At 38.8% G+C, this 21,713-nt stretch overlaps 1 protein-coding gene across 4 annotated transcripts in view; it reads left to right on the forward strand.

Annotated features, from left to right (window-relative positions):
- SLC44A3 (solute carrier family 44 member 3) overlaps window positions 1-21,713 on the forward strand; it is a 41,523-nt gene that overhangs the window by 11,644 nt on the left and 8,166 nt on the right. For all 4 annotated transcript variants that reach the window (XM_074906609.1, XM_074906608.1, XM_074906605.1 and 1 more), the window contains 3 exons: window positions 7,466-7,631; window positions 13,569-13,725; window positions 16,248-16,331. In XM_074906609.1, the coding sequence (XP_074762710.1) occupies window positions 7,466-7,631; window positions 13,569-13,725; window positions 16,248-16,331 (407 nt within the window). The remainder of the gene's footprint in view (window positions 1-7,465; window positions 7,632-13,568; window positions 13,726-16,247; window positions 16,332-21,713) is intronic.

Here is a 21,713-nt window from a genome sequence, read left to right on the forward strand (position 1 = left end):
GAAGCGCTTGTCTAGCTGATAACCTGCTTCTCCTGCAAAAAGGTCAGACCTAGCAAAGCCAAATGTACAGCCTTCAGTCTCTTTGTGAGTTGTTCCTGGCTGACTAAATAGTGAAGCAGATTCACTTTGCTGTAGATGTTATGGATATTTCTTCTCCACACTCCTCTGAGTTGGATTTTTCTCTCTACAGCGGCAGCATTATGTGCTGGACACAGCTTTGTGTGGTTGGTAGCATTTCTGCAAAATCTTCATCTCATTTATGCACGTATCAGCCAGGCAGCAGTAATTTTCAAACTGGCCTTGTGGGGTACCTTATCACTGGTTCACAGTAGTCCTTTATAGAAAGGAGTATCTCCTGAGCTATCAACCAACTGTTCACTTCATGCACCTGCTTGGATCAGATGCAATTTAAGATAAACATTAATGATAGTAAATCTAGTAGCAGGTAATAAAATGAATTTTAACACAGAGATTTGGTAAATACATAATTAGAGGAAATATTGCATCCTTCATGCTAAGTTGAGTTGGTCCATGGCCCACAGGAATATTCACTGGGATTCTTAATATGCACACAAAAGGATGTGAAGCTTGCCCTTGTTAAATCTAAATTTAGAAAATGCAAGCTGAGTCTGTTGTATTCAAGTGCTTTTGAAAATGCAGCAGGCATTAGAAGAGTAGAAATATTGTAGCTCATGTGACAGAAACAGCTTGATGATAAGTGCAGGATGGGGAAGAAGTCTGGATGCTTTTACAGACTTCGCAGGAAAGTAGTGACTTGCACATTATATCTGAAAGCAAATTCCACATGTATTCACAGGGAAATAAAACCCAATGAAAACTGCCTTTGAGAGACTTTTTATGCTTTTTCCATGTTGTGCCATTTTCCTTCATTGGTTATATTCTGTTTCCTGCTAGACATTTCCATTCACTTTTTTTTTTTCACTGCCTGCTTGGAGAGTAGGATTCAAACAGTTTATGACCTGCTGTTACATTCATAGTGCAGCACAAGTCTCCTGACTCAAAGGTATTTTATTTTTTGTCTTCTCCCTGGCATAATAGGAACACTGATGTTTCCAGTGAGTGATACAAACAGTACAGTAGGTAGCATAATCTTGCTGCACAGTAGAATGATGTTAAAGCTTCTAGGATGCTCTCAGTTCTGAAAATTGACTTTTTGCAGATTCAGCCTAAGAAGGGAAGGTCATTTCCAGGCACTTAACCATCAATATATTGCTCATATGATGAATCTAGTAAAACATATGTTTTGACTGAGATCTTCTGCCAGCATATTTTTAGTGTAGATGTCAATCCTTCTAAGATTTTTTTCTGTTAACAGTTGTGGTGGTTTGACCTTGGCTAAATGCCAGGTACCCACCAAGTCGCTCTATCATTTCCTCCCCCTTTCCCCTTGTTTTCTCAACAGAGCAAAGAGGGGAAAGAAAATAAGATAGACCAACACTTGTGGGTAAAACAAAAGCAGTTTTAATATAAGCAAAGCAAAGGTTCATGCATGGAACCAAAAAAAGCAAACAGATTTATTCTGTACTTCCCATGATCAGGCAATGTTGGGCCTTCTCAGGAGCAGGGCTCCAATACGCGGAGTGGTTGCCTTGGAGGACCAAAGGTGACCCCACCCCCTTCCTCCTTTTTCCCAGCTTTACACTGAGCAGACGTCACATGGTCTGGAATATCCCTTTGGTCAGTTCGGGTCAGCTGTCCTGGTTGTGTCCCCTCCCAAGATCTTTCCCACCCCATCTCACTGGGTGATGGAAAATGTCAGAAAGAGCCTTGGTGCTGTGTAAGCACTGCTCAGCAGTAGCCACAACACCAGGGTGCTATCAACACCCTGCCAGCTCCCGACATAAAACACAGCACCGTGAGGGCTGTTGTAGGGGAAAACCAACTCCAGCTCAGCCAGACCCAGTACAACAGTTAGCGTGTTAATATTTACAAGAGAATGTGCATTTGATAAATAATCCAAACCAATTCTAAGTTACAGCCCAAGCATGAATGGAGATAGAAAAATGCCACTCAAACGTATTTGATTATTTTTCTGGTTAAAACTCGTTTCTATTAATTTTATCATTTGTATTTGTAATTATTCTGTTTGTTAAACTGTCTGTGTTAAATGGTGGCTGTTGTTGCCCAGCAGGTGTAACCTGAGTCCTTAGCAAAGTCCAGGGGCTGAGGTGTTTGGGTAAGGAACCAAGAAATGAACTGCATCAGCGCCAGTGCCCACCAGGTGCCGGTAAACTGGTGGGGGGAAATCTGCATAGTTGTTTGCAGCTGCTCTGATTACAGAGTAACTCCTCCCGAGGGGAATTCGAAGACAACAACGGCAATTTTAGCCTTGTAATGATCTGGGGAGGTAGTGAAGGATTGTTTTATCCAGCTCTCAGATTGAGGAGATTTGTCAAGGTGATGCAGGAGTTAGGTGTCAGCAAGAACTATGATAGTTGTTTGGATTTCGAGTCCCATATTCTGTCCTGGTTTTGTTTTGAAGTTCAAAATATGGACAAATGAACAGTAGACTAGATTTGGTATTGAAAATATTCCTTTAGATTGTATTTCAAATTTTCAACTCAAATATGAGTCCTCTGAAATGCTGCCTATTGAAGTAGCTCACAGTAAGATAGCTCATTTAGGGGTTGTTTTGCTGTTCTAGGATGACTAGTACTTGCACATCCTGTAAAAATAAATACACATAGTACAATACATATGGTACTGCATGATTAATAACGCATTGGCAGAACCCCTTTGTATCTTCTGCTAGTTTTCTACAATCTCCCTGTAAATCTCCCTGATTTCTTCTGATTTTGAATTTTGGGAACTTTTTGCAACAGCTGAGAGTACTTCTCAGAAGATCTCCCAAGATACACTCTCTTTGACAAGTTGTTTTCTCTGTTGACAAATAGCTGCCTATTAAGGATTCAGTCCATAAAATACAGGTGGTGGTTTTCTTGATTTTTTTTTTTTTTTTTTTTTTTTTTTTCACAGAATCATCTAGGTTAAAAAAGACCTTGAAGATCATCCAGTCCAACCATTAACCTAACACTGACCATTCTCAGCTACACTGTATCCCTCAGCGCTCTGTCAACCTGACTCTTAAACACCTCCAGGGATGGGGACTCCACCACCTCCCTGGGCAGCCCATTCCAACACCTAACAACCTGTTCTGTAAAGAAATGTTTCCGAATATCCAGTCTGAACCTTCCCTGGCACAACTTGAGGCCATTCCCTCTTGTCCTATTGCTTGTTACTTGGTTAAAGAGGCTCATCCCCAGTTCTCTGCAACCTCCTTTCAGGTAGCTGTAGAGGGTGATGAGGTCTCCTCTCAGCCTCCTCTTCTCCAGACTAAACCCCCCCAGTTCCCTCAGCCGCTCCTTGTGCTCCAGACCCTGCACCAGCTTCGTTGCCCTGACACAAGCCAGGATGCCACTGGCCTTCTTGGCCACATGGGCACACTGCTGGCTCCTGTTCAGCCGCTGTCGATCAACACCCCCAGGTCCCTCTCTGACTGGCAGCTCTCCAGCCACTCCTCCCCAAGTATTTTGACGCTTTCTGTTCTCACAAATATATTGGGGGCTATGCAGACTATTTTAAATTCAAATATACTAAGAAATGTGAAAAAATGAAATGTTTACGAAGACACTAGTCTTTTGTCTAATCCAGAAAGATGGGCAAATATAATTGGCTTGCTGCTGTGCTGCACCTGTTCTTAACATTTTCCTTCAATCTTCAGCAGTTAGAATATCTCTGCATCTTACAACTCTGGAGCACTTGATCCTTGCTTCAGCTGTGGTGCATCTGATCATTATGAGACCACACAGGCACCTTATTTACATCCCCTCCAAATTTAGTGTTGGTTTGAGAAAAGACTAAACTTCTTGGGAGCTATAGAAAATTATAGCCTGCACTTAGAAAGGTACTTATGCACATGACTAACTTAAAACACATGGATAATCATAATAAAATCACTGGGACTACTTATGCATTTTAAGGTGGGCACCTGCTTAAGTATTGTGGTAATTCAGAATCTGTAACAGCAGTAAAGACTGAGTGAGCTCCAGACCTAGAAAACTAGGAGAAATGCCAAGACTCCATGAGACCTGAGACAGCACTAATAGTGGCACCGGTTAGAACCATTAGCTGGCTAGGAATGGATCTCAGCTGAGCTTCAGAAAAGCTGTTATGTCTTAGGGTTATGGAGTCTTATTGTTTGCTAATTTGTGTGGCATTTCACTGCAGAACTGAAGTGGCCATGTGGCACGGCAAAGCATGTCTTTCAACTTTCCAGCATGCAGGAGGTGTGGAAGTCTGCATGGCATAAATACTATGCATGTAATGTAGGATGAGAAGGCAGGGTGAGATTTTTGTGTAACAAAGGTGCATCCTACAGTCAAGTGAGCAATAAAACTGCCACATAAAGCTGTGCGGTAGCAAAACCAGCAATAAAAATGTTTTTCCTGCAGGGTCCTTGACATTCCAATTACAGTCAGCTAGCTTAGCTGTAAATACCACTACATGGAAAAAAGCTAAATAAAATAATAAATTCTGTTACAGGAAGCATGAAGATTCAACATATGATGCCAGAACCTTTCCTTGCTCAGCAGTGGGAAGGGCATGTCTTATTTTCATTTTAACAGGAACTGATAAACAGCGTCTCAGTATTTTCTAATACAGTATGGTTCTTTGTTTCTGATAAGGAAATTACTGGATTAGACTTCCCAGAAGTTTCCGTCCCTTACAACAGCCTACTGCTCCAGGCATCAGCAAAACCTTGGAGCAGCAGTTGCCGAGTAAGAGTGTCTGACATAAGTCTGAAAGTACCAAAATGTAGCTAACGACACTGCCTGTGCACACTGACTTTTGTATCATGGCATTGCTGTGCTGGCTGATGTAACGGCACAGCCCTGGGTTGCAGAGTCAGATGGAGAAACTCTTCTGAATCCTGCAGCAAACACTTAGGCCTGTTTGCATTGTTAACAACACTTCTTTTGAAGTATTTGCAGCAGATCAACATTTGTACTGATCAGAGGTTTTCAGATTTGGTGATTCACCTGTAGGGACTTCAGTTCGTTAGTGATTTCTTAATGTTATCACTAAGAGTGTATAGTACACCAGAAAGATTCATGGTTATGTAGTTGGAGAAAAATATTCTGTTGACAAATTAAACTGTATTTCAGGGCTTTACTGAGAAAGTTTAGCCTCTGTGAACAGATAGATCACAGTGAAGTGATGAGGAAAATTGCATATACTTTTCTTAATGGGGTATTTAGGATGGTCTCAGTAGCACAGTTAAACTTTAAAACTGACATATGAAAAACAGTATTGCATGTAATTCTGTTAACAAAATTATGTATGCAGGATAGGCCCAGAAGACACAGAATCAGTCAGACATAGATGTGTATATTGGTAAACAGATTTCTGTGAAGTAATAAAAACAGTTTACCATACCTAGACAGCAAAGTGATCAATGGTGAACTCAGAGGTGGATGTGCCTGATTTCTGTGCAGCAGAGCACAGTGCTGTGCATGTGCACATGTGTAAGGTTGGCCAGGAAAAGACAAAGCCATTATGGTTGTTAATGCAGGTGGTTATTTCAGTAGGCTGGTAAAAAGCAAACAGAATTAGTTTACCATACATACATTTGTCAGACTTCATGACAAAACTACAGTAGCAAAGCCTGAAATGTGCCCTTTTTTTTGAAAACAAAGGTTCAGGTAGATTTTATGATGGAAAATGTACTTAATTCTGCTACCAAATGGCATAATGTCTTTGCATAAAAGCGGGGAGATTGGGAGACCTTATATCTCGGTGACCTATCATTTGCATGACTTCCCCCAGTAAGGGCTATAGGCTGTGGTTAATGAACATATTTGGCTAGTTGTGTGTGCTGCAGGCAAACAGCAATTTAAAGCCTCTGGAAGAAGTAAGGGAGATGAAAAATCCCTTGAATTCAAAGAGCTTGCCTGTTTAGCTAAAATTGATAACCTTTCAGAAAAAAATTATCTAGAACATGTTTATACACCATGTAGCATTTTTTGGTGCTTTCAAAGCACTCAATAATTTTGCAGAGCTAGTGTAGGGTAGATGAATATTTTTCATAATTTACAGACAAACAGACCTTGGTTCTGAGGACTTAGAAAGCTTGTCTAAACCTGATGGTATTGCTGAAAACAAATCTTTATTGTTTCTATTTTAGCTATTCTTGAGTATGAACTCTGTGGTTAGAGAATAATAGGACACAAATAAGTGAACCATTTCATAGATAGCTTTGTATCTGTGGTAATTTTGAACTTGAAGGTGGTGTGCTGTCCTGTGAGAGAACATAGAATCTTAGGTTGGAAAAGGCCTCTAAGAGCATCAAGACCAACCATAAACCTAACACTGCCAAGTCCACCAAATTAATACATGAAATATTAAAGCTTAAGTTACAATGCTGTTCTAGCAGTCTCACTTTGTTATTTCTTTCATGGAGTTAGAATAAGAAACTACCCACCTCCAGAGATTGTTTTATTCTGTGAACATGTTTATCTTTAAGGTTAATATACTTAAGGCTTGGTAAAATAAAAAGAAAAATAGTGGGTTATGAACCTAGAGACCTTTCACTAGGAACACATGTACCAATGCCATAATCTCCTGACTAGACTTCAGAGTCAAGTGGCATAAATAGAATTGCATAGAGAAAGGTCTGATTGCTGAGTTATCTGAGTTACCCCGCACCTTTTGTGAAAAGCCATCTATTGAATATGGAATATTCTTTGTTATTAATGGAAGTGGAGGCAATTTTTTTTAGCTTGAATAAGTTAATTTGTCAATGTTCCTGAATACAGTAGTAACATCGGAACATATACTGCCATACAGATGTCTGGTTTTTTTTGGAGAGTCTGCCCTTATGCATCTGTATTTTGCACAAAAATTGCAATGTATAGGTAACAGAAAACTAGTTGCCATGATTCTAATTAGTAATAGTAATTAAATAATAGTTTTGGTTTATTGCAATGGTACGTTATGCATCCTTAATAATCTTCTGCAATCTTCTTATAGAAAAAATCTAAAGCATTTCTTAACTATGAGTTTATTTCAAATCTGAATGAAGAAAATTAAGATTCCATTACTTCTGAACTATTTGATTACTCAAATCTTGAGTAGTGTTTTCTCAGAAATCTTTACTAATTCATAGCTGTCCTCTTGGATTTATTGGCAGCTGTGTCTCAATCCCGATTTAAACACAAACTCTTGCTTTTTGTAAGATTTTATTTTTCAAAATTCTATTTGATTTACAAAATTTTGGCACCCTGACTTTGTTAGAATGGATAGAATTAAATAGCACCTGAATTAATTTTTTTTTATAATTTATTGAATATAAGTTAAGAAAAGGATACAGAAGCATTTACATGTAGTTTTATTTTTTTGTTGTCTGGTGTGTTATAATAATACAGTGGTATAATCCCAACTCTAGGTACACCACAGACTACTTCAGGAGGACAAGTAGAATACAGAGCTCTGTCTGGAATTTGCTACATGGCATGGTATCATTTTGTTGGCCTTATCTGGACTAGTGAATTCATTCTTGCCTGTCAGCAAATGACAATTGCTGGGGCAGTGGTTACTTGCTACTTCAACAGGTGAGTGCAGAATTGCTCCGGTATCATTCTGGGGATTTTCTAGCATTTACTTTCAATCTTTTTCTAGTCAAAATAGTCTCAAATAGACTGCAATATATGTCAGTATCTTGAAATCCAGCTTAACATAAAATAATGTTGCTTGTTGCAAGATCTTGAGTGAGATTTTACAGTGTGCATGATATTAACATGACTGACCCCTACCACTAGAGTAACTGGGCCAAAGTGAACCTGATACGAGCCAGTAAAGCTCAGTTGACTCTTGGTGAAATTGCCACTTGGAAGGCACAGGCTGCATTTGACCCTTTTCCTAGAGACTGCGTTAGCATCAGATGGGGATGCAATATATAGCTCCTTCATAATTTCATGTATTCATAGGCAGTTTGACTGCTTCCTAAGTGTTCACCCCTGCTCCAGGTTTCCATTTGTTTTGACTGCATAAATGCCTGGTCTGGTACTCTTATTTTTTTCGTCCTGTGCATATATTTTCATTTAGCTGTAAATGCTTTAACACCACTGTTAAGAATTTAGAGATAAAGACACTTCCTTGAATTTTTTTATTGACCTGAAATGTAAATGTGGAGGAAATGAGGAAAAATCTGTACTTTTCATGATTTGTACTGTTTTTTAGACTTGAATATTGTAAAATGAAATTAAATTGTGTTTATGCAATGGAGCAGCGTTATCCTGTCATTGTGGGGGAAGATTTAAATCTCACAATACATCATTGAATTTTTTGACAGTGAAGAGTAGTATCCTGGAAACATTTTTCCCCATAAGTATTTTATGAGGTCTCTTGCCCTTATTTGCTCTGTTCCTCTACACCCAGTAATGAGATTTTCTGACCTGTGAAAAACTCTGGCACGTTAAAGTATTTCAACATTTTGTATTAGAGGAATAGGGTGATAATCTCAGTTTGTTGGAAAATTAGCCCTTGAGGAGGGTGATATGCAAGTGAATCATGGAGCCTGGCAGGAGAGTGCTGGGGGACCCCGAAGCACTGGCTGTAGCTGCCTGGGACTGTTGGGCTGGGGCAGCTGGGAAGGGAGGCTTCGGGCTTCTCCAAAACCTAGGGAGCAGGTTTCTGTTGATGGAGTCTAGAATGGATCCCTGGGTGTTTCCACTGCTGATAGAAAGGCTTCCTGCTGAAAGGTTTCCAAACGGTCTGTTCCCTCCACCCAGTAGAGACAGCAGCACTGGTCCTGCCTGCAGGACTGACGCTTTTCCTGCTGCAGCCCACAGCAGCTCTGCTCCAGCTGAGCAAAGCTAGAAGACCTGGTAACAGCCAGTGCCCACCATTGTTTTAAAGGATTTTTTGTCATCCCATCCAAAAAGCCAAGGCAGGGCAGTGTTTAACACGTGTATGAGGAGCCTGTCTCTGCTAGGATTCTCTGTGCCAACAGCTGTGCCACTGAACTGGTGCTAGTAAAAGAGCAAACAAAACCTAAAATGCGGCCTTTTAAAAGGTGGGGATCTGTAAAGTGACAAGAGCCTCACACTAATATTTCACATGTCATGATAGGACCTGAAAAAGGAGGAACTCACAGTTCTTATGTCCTTTTTCCTATTGAGGGTCTAAACACAAGTAATTAGTATGATTGTAGCTCTGTGGGTAACGGGCTGCTCTTTTCTTCTAAGCGAATTTATGTACTTCGAGATTTAGCAATTGATTCAGCTTTAGCAGCTGAATGCTGAGGCACTAGGGTTCATTTAAACTGTCTTGCTTGAGAAAGCACGGGAAAGAGAAGCACTTTTGCTGACTGACTGGGTTGTGTGCTGCAGTGCATTTTGGTATGATACACCATCTAAATCCCCAGGGCAAAGACTCTGTCTATATCTTCTTCACACAGAGCAGGGAAGCACCTGTAGAAACTGCTGTGATGACATTTACTGCTCTGTTAGGGTCTTCCGCTTTCCAGCTATTTTTTACTGCTGCAGGAACTGGCCAGAGAGTACAGAAGGTTCCTGCACCCAATTGTACTGAAGTCATTTTGTACATCTACTGTCAAGCCCTCTTCTTGTTTGCCAGGTGACACGGACTGTGTTGAGAGAGTTGTGCTTGGAAGGGAAAATGCAATTTCTCTGTGGTGGCGATCCCTCTTCCTGGCCTTTGGGCTGTCAGCACAAACCCGCAGAGATGCGGAGCAGTGCGCAAGCGGGGAGAGGATCGTTATCTGCAAGAGCGGTCACACCGGCAAGGGCAAGGGCTCCCTCAAGCTGTTCCAGCAATTCTGACATTGTCTGCTGTGTGTTTTTAATGTATTCCCTAGGGCAGCATCATAAAGGCATGTCACAAGAGTTTGTTTATGATACCTCACAGAGAGTCTTTCTTCTTTGCTTGTAAGTGCTCCGAGGAAACGGCATGGCCTTTTCCTGCGGAAATCTCCTTCCACAGCACACGCAGCAACGTGCTACGCAGCCAGCAGCCACAGTGAGGAGGGCAGGGAGTGATTTTACCTGCTTTAGCTTTACAGGTGACAGAGTTTGACCTGTAATACCACCACTGAAAATGGGTTTTGCTTTCTTTTATTTCAGATGAAACATGAATACATGAAAGATTTTATTGATTTAATAAAATAAATAGAACTTTTTTTGCTTAATGATTACGTTTAATGACTTGTGAAAAGGACTCAGGGTTTTAAAAAGCTTTATTTGTTATTATCACTGTTTTACATGAGGGTTTATTTTCATCTTTGTGTGCTTAGGTGCTATGTGCATCTACCTTTTTCAGTGAGATGAGGCTTTTCCCCTCTCTGGGATTAAATCAAGGCAGTATGGTGACTTGACCCATATCACAGACATCACTGTCCTGTCCATGTTTGAGCTTATTCAGTAACTAGTGCATGTATGTTGCTGCACAGGGTTGAAATTAAGGGAATATATAAGCATTTGCAGAAATGGGTATTTCCACCTGACTACGTGTTCAGCACTGCAGCTTCTGAAAGATTCAGTGAGAGGTGAAATACATACATCTCCTAGTAAGTCAAAAATCCAGGTTTATGGATTGGTGCCAAAGTCATTGAGAGATGAACTAGGACCAGATTTTTAAAGGATTACTCTTCCCTTTTCAAATACACCTGAAATATTTATGAGCACCCTTTGCCCTGCATGTAAAAGCCATCAGCATGTGTGTAGTCAGACCTGACCCTTGTGGTTTTGAGAGCAGGTAAAAGGGCAGTTGGAATTAGTCTGCGTGTTCTCTGTTGGTCTGGTAATGTATCTTTCATTACAAATCTTGTAATTTATTGTATTTGTTTAAAAAATGTGATTCTTATTTACTTGAGGAATAGGAATCATTCCTTAACACTTCTGAAGTATTTTACACTAAATCTCTCTTTAGTCTTTGAAACATGAGGCAGGATTGAAGACAACTATAAGCTCAGCGCTGAAAAGAAGGACAGGCTTTTAAAGAAATGCTTTTTATTCCCTTTCAAATGTCTGCATCTTTTGGGTGTGACAAGATTACGTTTTTTCTTCACACAAAAAAGTGTTTTTAAAATGAAAGCTGAACTGCATGCGTGATCATTTGATTCAAGGAACTCAGTATTAAGAAAGATATCAAGTGTCACAGAGCTCACAAGAAAATAAAGACAATTGGCAGTACTGAAGAAAGAAAATTATTAAAACATTATGTGGTATTGAGTACAGGTTCACAGAAGTTTGGAATATAGTGTTCTGTGTAAATCAAACAATCCTGTGGTAACATAAAATAGGAATACCAAAGAGGAAACGTAAGCTGTGGCCCTACTGACGCCCGCTTTTATCAGGCAGATTCTTGTTTATCTCCAATACCTTGTGTGCATGTAGTGAAGTCTGAATACATGGAATTCACTGCACAGTACAATCTGCCTACAAAACAGTGTGTGTATGGCTGACTGTATGCTTGTGCTGAAGTCATTTCAGGATTGCAACTGTATAATAGACAAAGCTGGGTGAAACTTCATCCTTAAGGGTAATTGGATGTAGGTGAATGAGCCAGTCTTGAGCTTGTTTAATCACAAGCATCACCCATTGTATTTAGCTAGCCCTTTTCCCATGTTTCCTACTTGGAGTCTGGAAGCAAAGCAAAAAACCTTGTCAGACCCTGTTCTTGTGAGAATGCCTTTGCTAGGAAAAAAAGGTGTGGAAAAGCATCCAAATGTGTAGAAATTTATCTAAACTAAGCTTCAAATTTTGACATTCCTGCTCGTTAATCAGTCCTGTTAAAAATATCAAAACTCTTCTTCATTTTTCTCTTCAGTAGCAAGTAGATTATTAACACATAAGTAAGCTTTGTCCTTTCTGTATCTCTCACCGTTGGTTAACATTTAACTTGAAGAAACTTCTTCTATATTCTGAGATCTGACTGAGGCTGTCATATGGAAGATAGTGTATGAGGGAAAAGGAAACAATGGTGCTGTATGGATAGAGTAACTCATCTATATTGCGATGTACATGTTTCTAACACAGAAACCTTACGACTTAAAAAAAAGCAAACTGCCTTATTCAGTATAAAATTACACTATCCCCCAAGCTGTTCCCCTAGTTGTAAGACCAAAAATAATAAATGCAGCAACTGCTTTACTGGAATTTCCTATTTAAAATACTGTGGTATATTCACATACGTAAATACAGCTTCTCAGCTGCAAAGTATTTAGTGTTTTGAATGAACTTCAGGATTCTTGCAGAATTGTGATGCCTATGTGTATGATTGAAATCATTGCTGAAGTGAGGATTTAATAAAAATATATTTGTAGAGCTTTTTAGACCAAATCAGTCACTCTCTTATCACTGCCGCCTTATTTTTTTAGTTTGTTGTGCAAACTATTAAGTTTTCAAGATAACAGAGGCTTTGAAAAAATCACTTATGAAAACAGGACATCTTATTTGTGGTATAAGGTCGTAGCTTTGCTTAACTACTCAGTCAAACTGCTGTTGCTTCTGTTGCCTAAGTAAATTTTTCAGGGTTGGGCCAATTGCTTAAGAGTTGCTTTTTAGAAGGGCTCTTTATGATTGTTGATGAGTGGGCTTTTTTAATCCTCTGAAACATTTTTTAAAGGTATTTATAGTGTTAATCTAATTGACTTTTTTACAGCATTTCAAAAGGGTTGGGGGGAGTTGCTTTAAGTCCTTTTCCTCTTTTTATATAAATTCTCAAGAGCTGTATCATGCTGTAAATGATTGACATTAAAATTATAAAGGAACCAAGAAAATAAAACTTGTATTTAGACCAATTTTTTTGTCTTTGCTTTTCAATTTTGGGAAACACATTCTTTCTCCAAAACAAAACAGGTTAGTGTGCAGTAAAATTACAAGGTTTTTAGGCCAGATTATAATTTTAAACATACAGTATGATATTCATTTCTGTGTATCCAATTTTAAAATAAATCTTGTTCAGTGGGGAAAAAAAAGTATTAATTATCTGCACAAAATGTAAAACTAAATTTGACCAAATTGCAACAACAAAAGTAGATAATAGATCTCAATTTTACATGTGAGAGCTTGTGATATTTTTTCTAATTTTGATTTTACCATTAAAGAAAAAATAGCAGATTCATTCCTTCAGACTAAAATCTTGCAGAAACAACAGTCAGATAAAAGATTGCGGAGAATAAGGGAAGTGACAGAAACTGGAGAGAGGTGTTCAAGAAAGTATTCTCAGATGGTGTTCACTTCTGGTATTTTCCACTGTAGGTTTTTTCTAGATATTTTTCCATTACTGAATACATCAAAACAGTCATTTCTTAAGAATTAAACTAATCCAATAAAAGTTATAAACTTGGCTGCTTTACTTTTGGACTAAGGTGATCATTCAGATGAAGTCAGTAGGAAAACTGGAATTGTTCAAGTGGAAAAGGAGATACCAGCTTAATTCTTTAAGTTTCCAAATACTGAAAATATACTATGTATGTCTTAGATAAGTTTCTAAAACATTTTTACATTTTTTGTTTTTCTTTCTAGAAATAAAAATAGCCCACCACCTCACCCAGTCCTGTCTTCCATATCAGTTCTTTTTTGCTATCATCTAGGAACTGCTGTAAAAGGCTCATTTCTGATCACAATACTGAGAATACCAAGAATTGTTCTCTTGTACCTTTACAATATCCTAAAACAAAAGGTAGGTACATACTTCTGTAACACTATGAAAATAATAGTTAAAAGGTGAGGAGATTCGTGACAGCAAAAGTGAAGAATATACTTGCTTAAAAATGGATAATGTGATGTGGATTTTATATTTTATTTCATTTTCTTCACTAAGAAAGCTTATCCTCTCAGATATCAGTGCTTCCTCTAGTTCTTTCAACTCAGATACTTTTAAAAGCAGAAAACACCTACATTAAAACCCACCTTTATTTAGCATCTATATACAAAGCTTTTTATGAAAGATAAAGGCAAAATTTGGCAGAATACTCTTATTTAAAATACACGCATCATGAATTTTAAAAAAGCGAAGGTAACTAAGAACATTCTTATTGCATATAAAATATCATATAGAAAAGATTTCATCTGCCTTGTAATATGAGTTTATAGCAAGAATGTATGAAATAAGAACTATTCCAGAGATTTGTGTAGGACCCAAGCCACATCCTTTAAGATGTATAAAAAATATAGGTGGGCTGTTTCGTTTGTTGCTTGCCTTCTTTCTGTCTTTCATGCATCTCCGCATCTCTTACCTCCTGCTGGAAACTTACCATTGCAGTTAGTTCTGGCACTTTGGCAAGGAGAGAGGGCTGTCATGACTGCACAGCTCTGATTTTAGAGAAAGTTTTAGGCAAAGATTTTAAATGTAGGTATTTTCCTCTGGACTTTACCTTGGCCATGAAGCATGTTACGTGTAGTTATGACAGGGTATTTACACTGACCATCCCCCGTACCTATGGAGTATGAGTGTGGGGTATAGTTTGTTTATGCTTAATAAAATCCCCTTGTAATAAAATACATGAAGGATGTGTGTCTGTGTTTATGTCACTTTCATATGAAAGCCTTGGTTATAAAACTTGGTAAGCTGGGTCAGCTAAAAACTTTTTTTTAAAGATGATAGGTGAGCTGAGTTGTGCTACGCAGAAGACAAAGTATTTTCTGCCTCTAGAGGAAGCAAAATTAGTGGACTTGTTGGGTATGTGGTTTTGCAATCTGAATAGCTGTACAAGATTTAACTAGAAAGGTTATTTGTGTCTATAGCAGTGTGCTGCAAGCTCCTTTTGGTCTAGATGCCAAGCATTCAGCAGAGGATGTGACATGACCCATAGCTGTAACTGCTGCTAAAGAGGCTTTAAAGTGCTCAGGTGAGCTCGTGTCCCTAGTCTGCAGAAGGATCCCCCCACAAAGTAACCTTGCTCCTTCCCATGGGGGAAGGGACAGGCTATGGCCTCTTTCCATTGGGGCTCTTTCTATACAGGGCCATAGTAGTGGTACTAAAAGATGGAGGAGTGGTGCTGCATTCTTGTAGAGCTCACTCAGCCTTTACCACCCTTGCAAAAAATGCTGCTGTTTTCTGTGAATAGGAGGAAAAGTCAGGGGTCTGCAAGCTTGCCGGTAAATTAACATGTTTTCTACACAGCAGTCTTCAAGCAGAATCGAAGAAAAGATTGCAGTTGAAGTCCCTTGATCTAGGTTTTTAATAAACAGTACTTACTGAGATTGATACAATTCTAATAAAATCATCTCTTCGGCAATACATGACATGATTAAAGTATTTCTCTGCTGTCAAGAGTTTGCATGTACAGTCACCATTTTAAAGGAATTATTTCTGGAATATTTTCAAGACCTTTGGAAAAAAGTTGGGAGGTTTGTGGTTTCTGCACAATGGTAGTTGGGGGGACCTGAGGTTTTCATATAGTGACTGGAAGATCTCTGCTTTCCAAAACAAAACAAAAACCATTGTGACCTCTGGAAAAAGAAGGTTAAAAAGACTCAAGTATCACTAAACTGAATTTCCTTTCGCTGAGAAAAACAGCCAGTTAAATTTGGAAGGCCACCATGGCTACCAAGATGTCTTTTTCTTGTCTTGTTTGGTAAAATCTTTATATGATGAACAGTTATGAGCTCATGATGTGATGGGGGAAGGTGGGCCATGGAACAACATTGAGCTTTTCTGCTCTGTTTTCAGTATGAAATGAATATAGATCAGTGTCCTATGAATGGTCTGTTCTAATACATGCTTTTTCTTCTCATCCTGAAAAATGAATGTATGCTGTGAGTCAGTACACACACATGTGCATAGAAGTCCTTCTGCCCAGTCTTTTATTTTTATTAGGGTACCAGTCATTTCAGAACTCTGAAGGTTTTTTGATAAACAAAGAAGTTAAAAATCTGTCAGTGCACTCTCTGATCACTGCAAAGTACTGTTTTGTTCTCCAAGCAGCTGTTAGCTCACAAAACTGCTTGCAGCACTTTCTTTCTTTTCCCAGGGAAGAATCTTCCATCCACAGTAAGAAAAAATTATGCTCAGCTCATCAGTCATTAATACTGAAGGTCCTGAGTTAAAAACAGTTCCTATAATCCTAAAGGAAGTACCTGCTGCCTAAGAGAATGCTTTATTAGAAGAATCAGTCACCTGTAAAACAAGTTTTTCTAAAATGGCAGTTTTGTTTGAGTCTTATTCTCTGTCCAGTAACCAAACATTTCATTTTATTGCAGGAGAGTGCATGTGCAAAGTGCCTGTTCAAGTGCTGTTTCTGCTGGTTTTGGTGCCAGGAAAGTTGCCTAAGATACTTTAACCAGGTACACTCTATCATTTGTCCATCTATCAACCATCTGCATAAGTAGTCTAGAAACCGCGCGTGCGTGCTAGCTCCATTTAGCACGACTAAAGCAACATCCAGAACATGCCAGCCAAAGCTTTTTGCTGGCCACCTGAACTAAACAAATAAAAAAGTCTTCAGATATAGATGGAACTTGTTGCAAAGAAACAGGGAATTGACAAACATACAAGGTGCAAGATTTTAGAAAACTTATTAATACAGCTTGAGATAGCGCTTTCAGAGGGCCACTTGCTATTTCTGTAGGTAAGAAGACAACATTTTGTTGTGTTAGACAGACTACTGAAATACCAAGGGTCCAAGTGGAAGGAAGCAATGAAGAAGTAAGAAACCCACCTGGAGATGTGTCATTAAACTGGATACAGTATTTTCCACCTGAAAGTCCTGAATAAAGAAACTTGACCTCCCGGCTGATTTCTATTATCAATATATCTGGAAATATGATCCATGATGAAAAAGCCAGATGATAAAATATTCTCTTTCTTTGAAAGACATCTTTTTTTTGTTAGCAGTTTTGTTTCAAAAGTGTTTTTATTGGAAATGGATGATTCTGACATACAGCAGTTTTTCAGATACTTGACTCCTACTTTTTCTTTCCTGATCCTTTTCTCCAAATGTTTTCCAGTTCTATATACATCATTGTAAATAGTTAATTTTTCTCTGTGTCGGTCCCCTTTTGTTAGCTCTGGTGATTGTGGTATTCTTAATGTGAAAGCAGATCAGATGTTCATGCTGATTCCTGACTCTGACTTTTGTGTTCTTTGTTCTCCTTGCTGAGTGTAGTAGTGAAGTAAACAAGACAATTCTGATAACGAGTCTGACTTCTCCTCTAAAGTAGGTGCATGAATTAAGTTTAATCTTGGACAAATACTAAGAGAAAGTTTTTCACTTAGTTCAGCCTAGATTAAATACTTCTGCAGTGAAATCTCTGGTTCTAAACAATTAATTTTCCAGACTTACATTTTTTAGGTAGATCTTATGGTCACTGACTTGATGAGGAATCTCGTTTTGACTCCAAGCTTTCCATTTCTAGTCACCCTTTCCCCTTGGCTTCCTGCCTTTCAGAGAGATAGCCAGCATCCTAGTGTTTACTTTCTCCAGCTGTTGTATCCTATGTGTTTGTTAAAAGAAGAATTAATTACTGTAATGTTCTTCCTTTTGTTTCAGAAGGCTGTATTGTAGCTCTTGCTCCCTTAAAAGATTTCCTGTTTCCTAATCTATTGTAGGCAGATTTCTGGTTTTGTACAAGTTGTGGTTTTTAACCTAACAATCAAAATACCATGTTTACTGTTAGATAATTGTTTGTTTGAACATCGTTTTGGCAAAGATCAAGGCAATTTGTGCGACGGTTAGAGGAGAAGAAAAGCAAGAACATGCTGTAAGATTTTAATAGAAAATTAATCTGTATGAAGGGGAAACGTTGGTCTCAGATTATTGCATTTCATAGAATAATTAATTTATCTGTATAGTTGTTCCTTTTTTGCCTATAAAGAATGTATTCAAGCCTATTTCTTAAAAAAATTATTTGACTAAGATTGAAAATCTTCATCTTCAATTTTGTAAAACTATGGCTAAATGTAAAAAAGAAAATTAAAAAGGGTAAAAAAAGACAAGTCTTCAGTTTTAAGCAGTTTAACATATGGCTTGAAGTACTGAACTCTTAAGAGCTCTTACTGAGATCAGTAAAAGCTGCTGGGTACAGCCTTGAAATTTTACATAGGTATTGAACACAGACTTGAGAGCAGGACTTGGGAGGGGTTGAAGAATTGTTTGTACCTATGTTTCTAAAATTTTAAAGTATTTTTTAGTTCAGATTTTGTTTTTTATGTGAGTTGAGATCACTGAAATGTGGAACAGCTGATTGTAAAAGTTGTTCCAAAGCTCACTGTGTGCATTAACATTTCTTACTATATTTTTTCCTTTTACTCCAGCATTACTTTCACTATAGTAGTAAGTGTATAATTACCTGAAACTCTAAAAAAAAAAAAAAAGAAAAAAGCCTTCCCCATCACTTCTGCATTATTTTCTTCAACCTGTTTTTATAATGCTTAGATGATTTAAATTCTTTCTGCTGCTTCATTCACAAGTTTAATCAGAGTTAAACAGAGCCCCTTGTTTTCCCTCTGGGAGACTTGCAGATGAGAAACAGGTGCTGGAGGACAGAGCGTGAGCTTCTTTCTTCCCATGCAGTGTCAACTAGGTGCTGTCTTGTTACCAAAGAGTACTTTTTGGACAGCGGTGCTATCTTTCAGGTGGGATTTAACACTTCTTTTGATAGTTGCATGAATCCTTGAAGTGACTCATTCTCAGCAGACTCAGCTAAATTTTGTTCAGCTCTCCTGGAACTTAACTGAAACTGGGCCAAGAAGGTACCCAGTCATCTTCCCATCATGACAGCGTGCTGCTCTAGATGCTGACATTGCTATATTTCCAGTGGCGATTGTTGGAGGAAGAGTAATGTAAACCCAGTATCCTGTGCAGATTGCAATGTGGATAATTACATTCTGCCTTCCTAAATTTCTCTTGGATTTGCAACTGGATCCTGTGCTAAACTGTGGTGTAGTGTTGCTATGTGCTGTTAAACAGTTCACTCCTTAAGCTGTTCCATTTTAGTCATGGGCAAAGTGATTCATATGTGTGTATAATCCATTAGTAACAATTGTAAAGCACTCTGGGTTCTATCTGGATGAAAAGTGCTTTGTGAGTATAAAGTCATTATCCTTACTTGACAGTTGTGTTTGCCAACACTTGTCAGAATTACCACAGATTTTTCATCTTGTGGCTCTGATAGTTTCAGTATGTTCCAGATAAACATATCCAATCATTTCAAGTAAAATCTGGGAGACTGAAATTTCTCTTCCGTAAAAAGAATATATTGGTTTTTTAATGTGGTTTGGGAGCTACAAGGTCTTGTCTGTCTCCTGCTTTCTTAAATTGTAGTGGCAGTCTTAACTTTTGATGCATCAAAGCACTTGCTTTTTTTTTTTTTTTTTCCTTAAATAATTTTGTTGCAGTGACTTTTTTTTTTTTTTTAAATATATCTATTTCAGGATAGTTTTGCTTTTCTGTATCTGCTTTGGGTTCATTTGCAGCCAGTTGGCAAGTAACCACTCCAAAGTGCAGCACATGGATTTCTGAAAGCGTTGCTGAGCAGTATGTGGTTTCTCTGTTTTCAACAGCACAGTTACTTGCAGTGTAGCCTTTCAGGCCCTGTGGTAGCCATTACTGAAGTTGGCAGCTTGTTAGCCTGCATTTGCTGTTACTGAGACCCTTCACTGGTACTGAAAGCCAGCAACTATCTCGTGTAAAGAAACAGAAGCAAGTCTGTCTAATGGTCACATATCCATGGTAGTTGGTTGTCTCTTAAACTTTGGATGGAAGCCTATCAGGAGGTTGCAGTTAAATGCCTTGTGGAGAAGTGACCTAGATAAAATGAAAATTCATGCATGCTAATGTAAGTACAGTTCTCTGCACTGCCAAATACATTGTGCATCACCCCATCAAGTACTTCTTCTTCCTCCCAAACCCAATATTTCATTTTAATGTTACTGGCAATTTTTTTTCTAGATATTAAACTAAATTTTCAATCATCTTGGAAATACAGTTGGCTAAAATGTCAGTTTTCAGTGAAATTGCATTTTAAATATGTTTGTTTTCCATTTAGAGGCTTTATGTATGTGATAACAGGAAATAAAATTCCTTAAGTCTTTAGTTGCTCTCTAGGATGAACCTTGTATGGGATAGAGATGAACAAGGCTGACTAATTCTTGCTTTGATACCTTTCTACGCTCCCCTATCCCATTAAAGAAAAAAAAGAGAGAAAGAAAATAAAAGGCAATGAAGCAAGTGATCAATAATTCGGTGCTTTTAAGCAGAGCAATTTCTGAACAACTCTCTGGAAATGTTCAGTTTGATTTTATTTCTGAAATCCCAAATGAGAACATTGTCGCACTAACTGCAGAAGTCACTGTAAGCAACTCCAGCAGTGATGTAAACATGACGCAGTGGGCACTTTAAGTGCATGATCCTCATGGTCCAGCCCCTGTGGTTGAAGTGGAGTCCCAGGTGTGGCAGTGTGATGCTGCAGGAAAGGACACCCAGCTGCCCTCCAAGGAGAAAGTTGTGTTGGTCCTACCCACTGGATGACAGCCATGGAGGGAGTAGATGACACACAGAATAGGAAGCAAGGACAGTTGAAGGACAAGGTTTTTTTCCATTAAGTCCAGACTGCAAATGTAAGGTGGAATGGAAATGAAGGAAAGTTGGATTATTGGTAAAATTTGGGAGGCTATTGAAGGGTTTCTTACAGATGGTGATTAGTCTAAGAATAAGAAAATAACCTTTTATTAGTGATGTGCTTATTGGTTGGAGGTGGGGGGGGAGAATATTCTCTATGTGTTTGTCAACCACAGGACAATAGCCTTTAGTTAACAAGGCTGCAGAAATGGCAGATTCAGTCCTGGAAGGTAGGAGATGGAATACTTGCACCAGAAAGGGGAGGATAAATACCATTGTACGTGTTGCTGGTTAGGTGTTCAGGCTTATCTCACAGAGGGGGACAGAAATATTCTAGTGTGTCTACTTTGACAAATAAAGAGTAAGAGCAAACCTATTAGCCATTTATGAGTGTGTCAAGAAGAGAAACAACAGGGAGGGATAAGAGCCAAGACAAGATCAGCAGAAGAATGAGTAGATGTAAACTGTTCACGAGTAAATGTCTAGAAGTTGGAAGAAGGTTCCTAAGGATCGGAGGGACAACTGTCTGGAATAGTTCCAAATGTAAGGGCTGGCAGAGGGAAAAGCCCTAAGTAGTTTAAATAGGGAGCTTTCCCCTTGAGAGAAGAAATTGTATAATGTGCTCATCTGAAATAGCCAGGGACTGGAGTGGCGGAAAGTCCCTTCCAGTCTTACATGTCCTCATCTCTTCAGTGGGGCCTCGTAGGCAAATGTTGCTCTAATTTCCCACCACTACCTGAGAGCCATGATACAGCTTTCTCACCAAGTCACTAACAGCTGTACAGCAGCCACAGAAATGTCATTGCCTCTTGCTACCACTGGATTTTGTTTTCTGAGGGGATTCCCCTGACAGCTGTGACACTTGCAAGCTAAGACACTTAAAAGTCCAGCCTGAGCTGCACAGTGTTGCAGTGGGTGTATGTAACCAGGGCAGCCCCCAAGAGAGTTGACAGCAACAAGATCAGATCAGGCTGAAAATACCAGCAGAGCAGAAAAAGCTGAAGTGGGATGTGAGACCAGCATGTCTCCTGTTTCTTTTTTAAGATGATTCTGTTGCTATGGCAATCCTCTCTTCCCCAAGCTCATTTTATTAAGGCAAGTCTTAGAA

Source organism: Athene noctua, chromosome 5 (assembly GCF_965140245.1).
Source record: "Athene noctua chromosome 5, bAthNoc1.hap1.1, whole genome shotgun sequence".
In the NCBI taxonomy this organism is placed as follows: domain Eukaryota; kingdom Metazoa; phylum Chordata; class Aves; order Strigiformes; family Strigidae; genus Athene; species Athene noctua.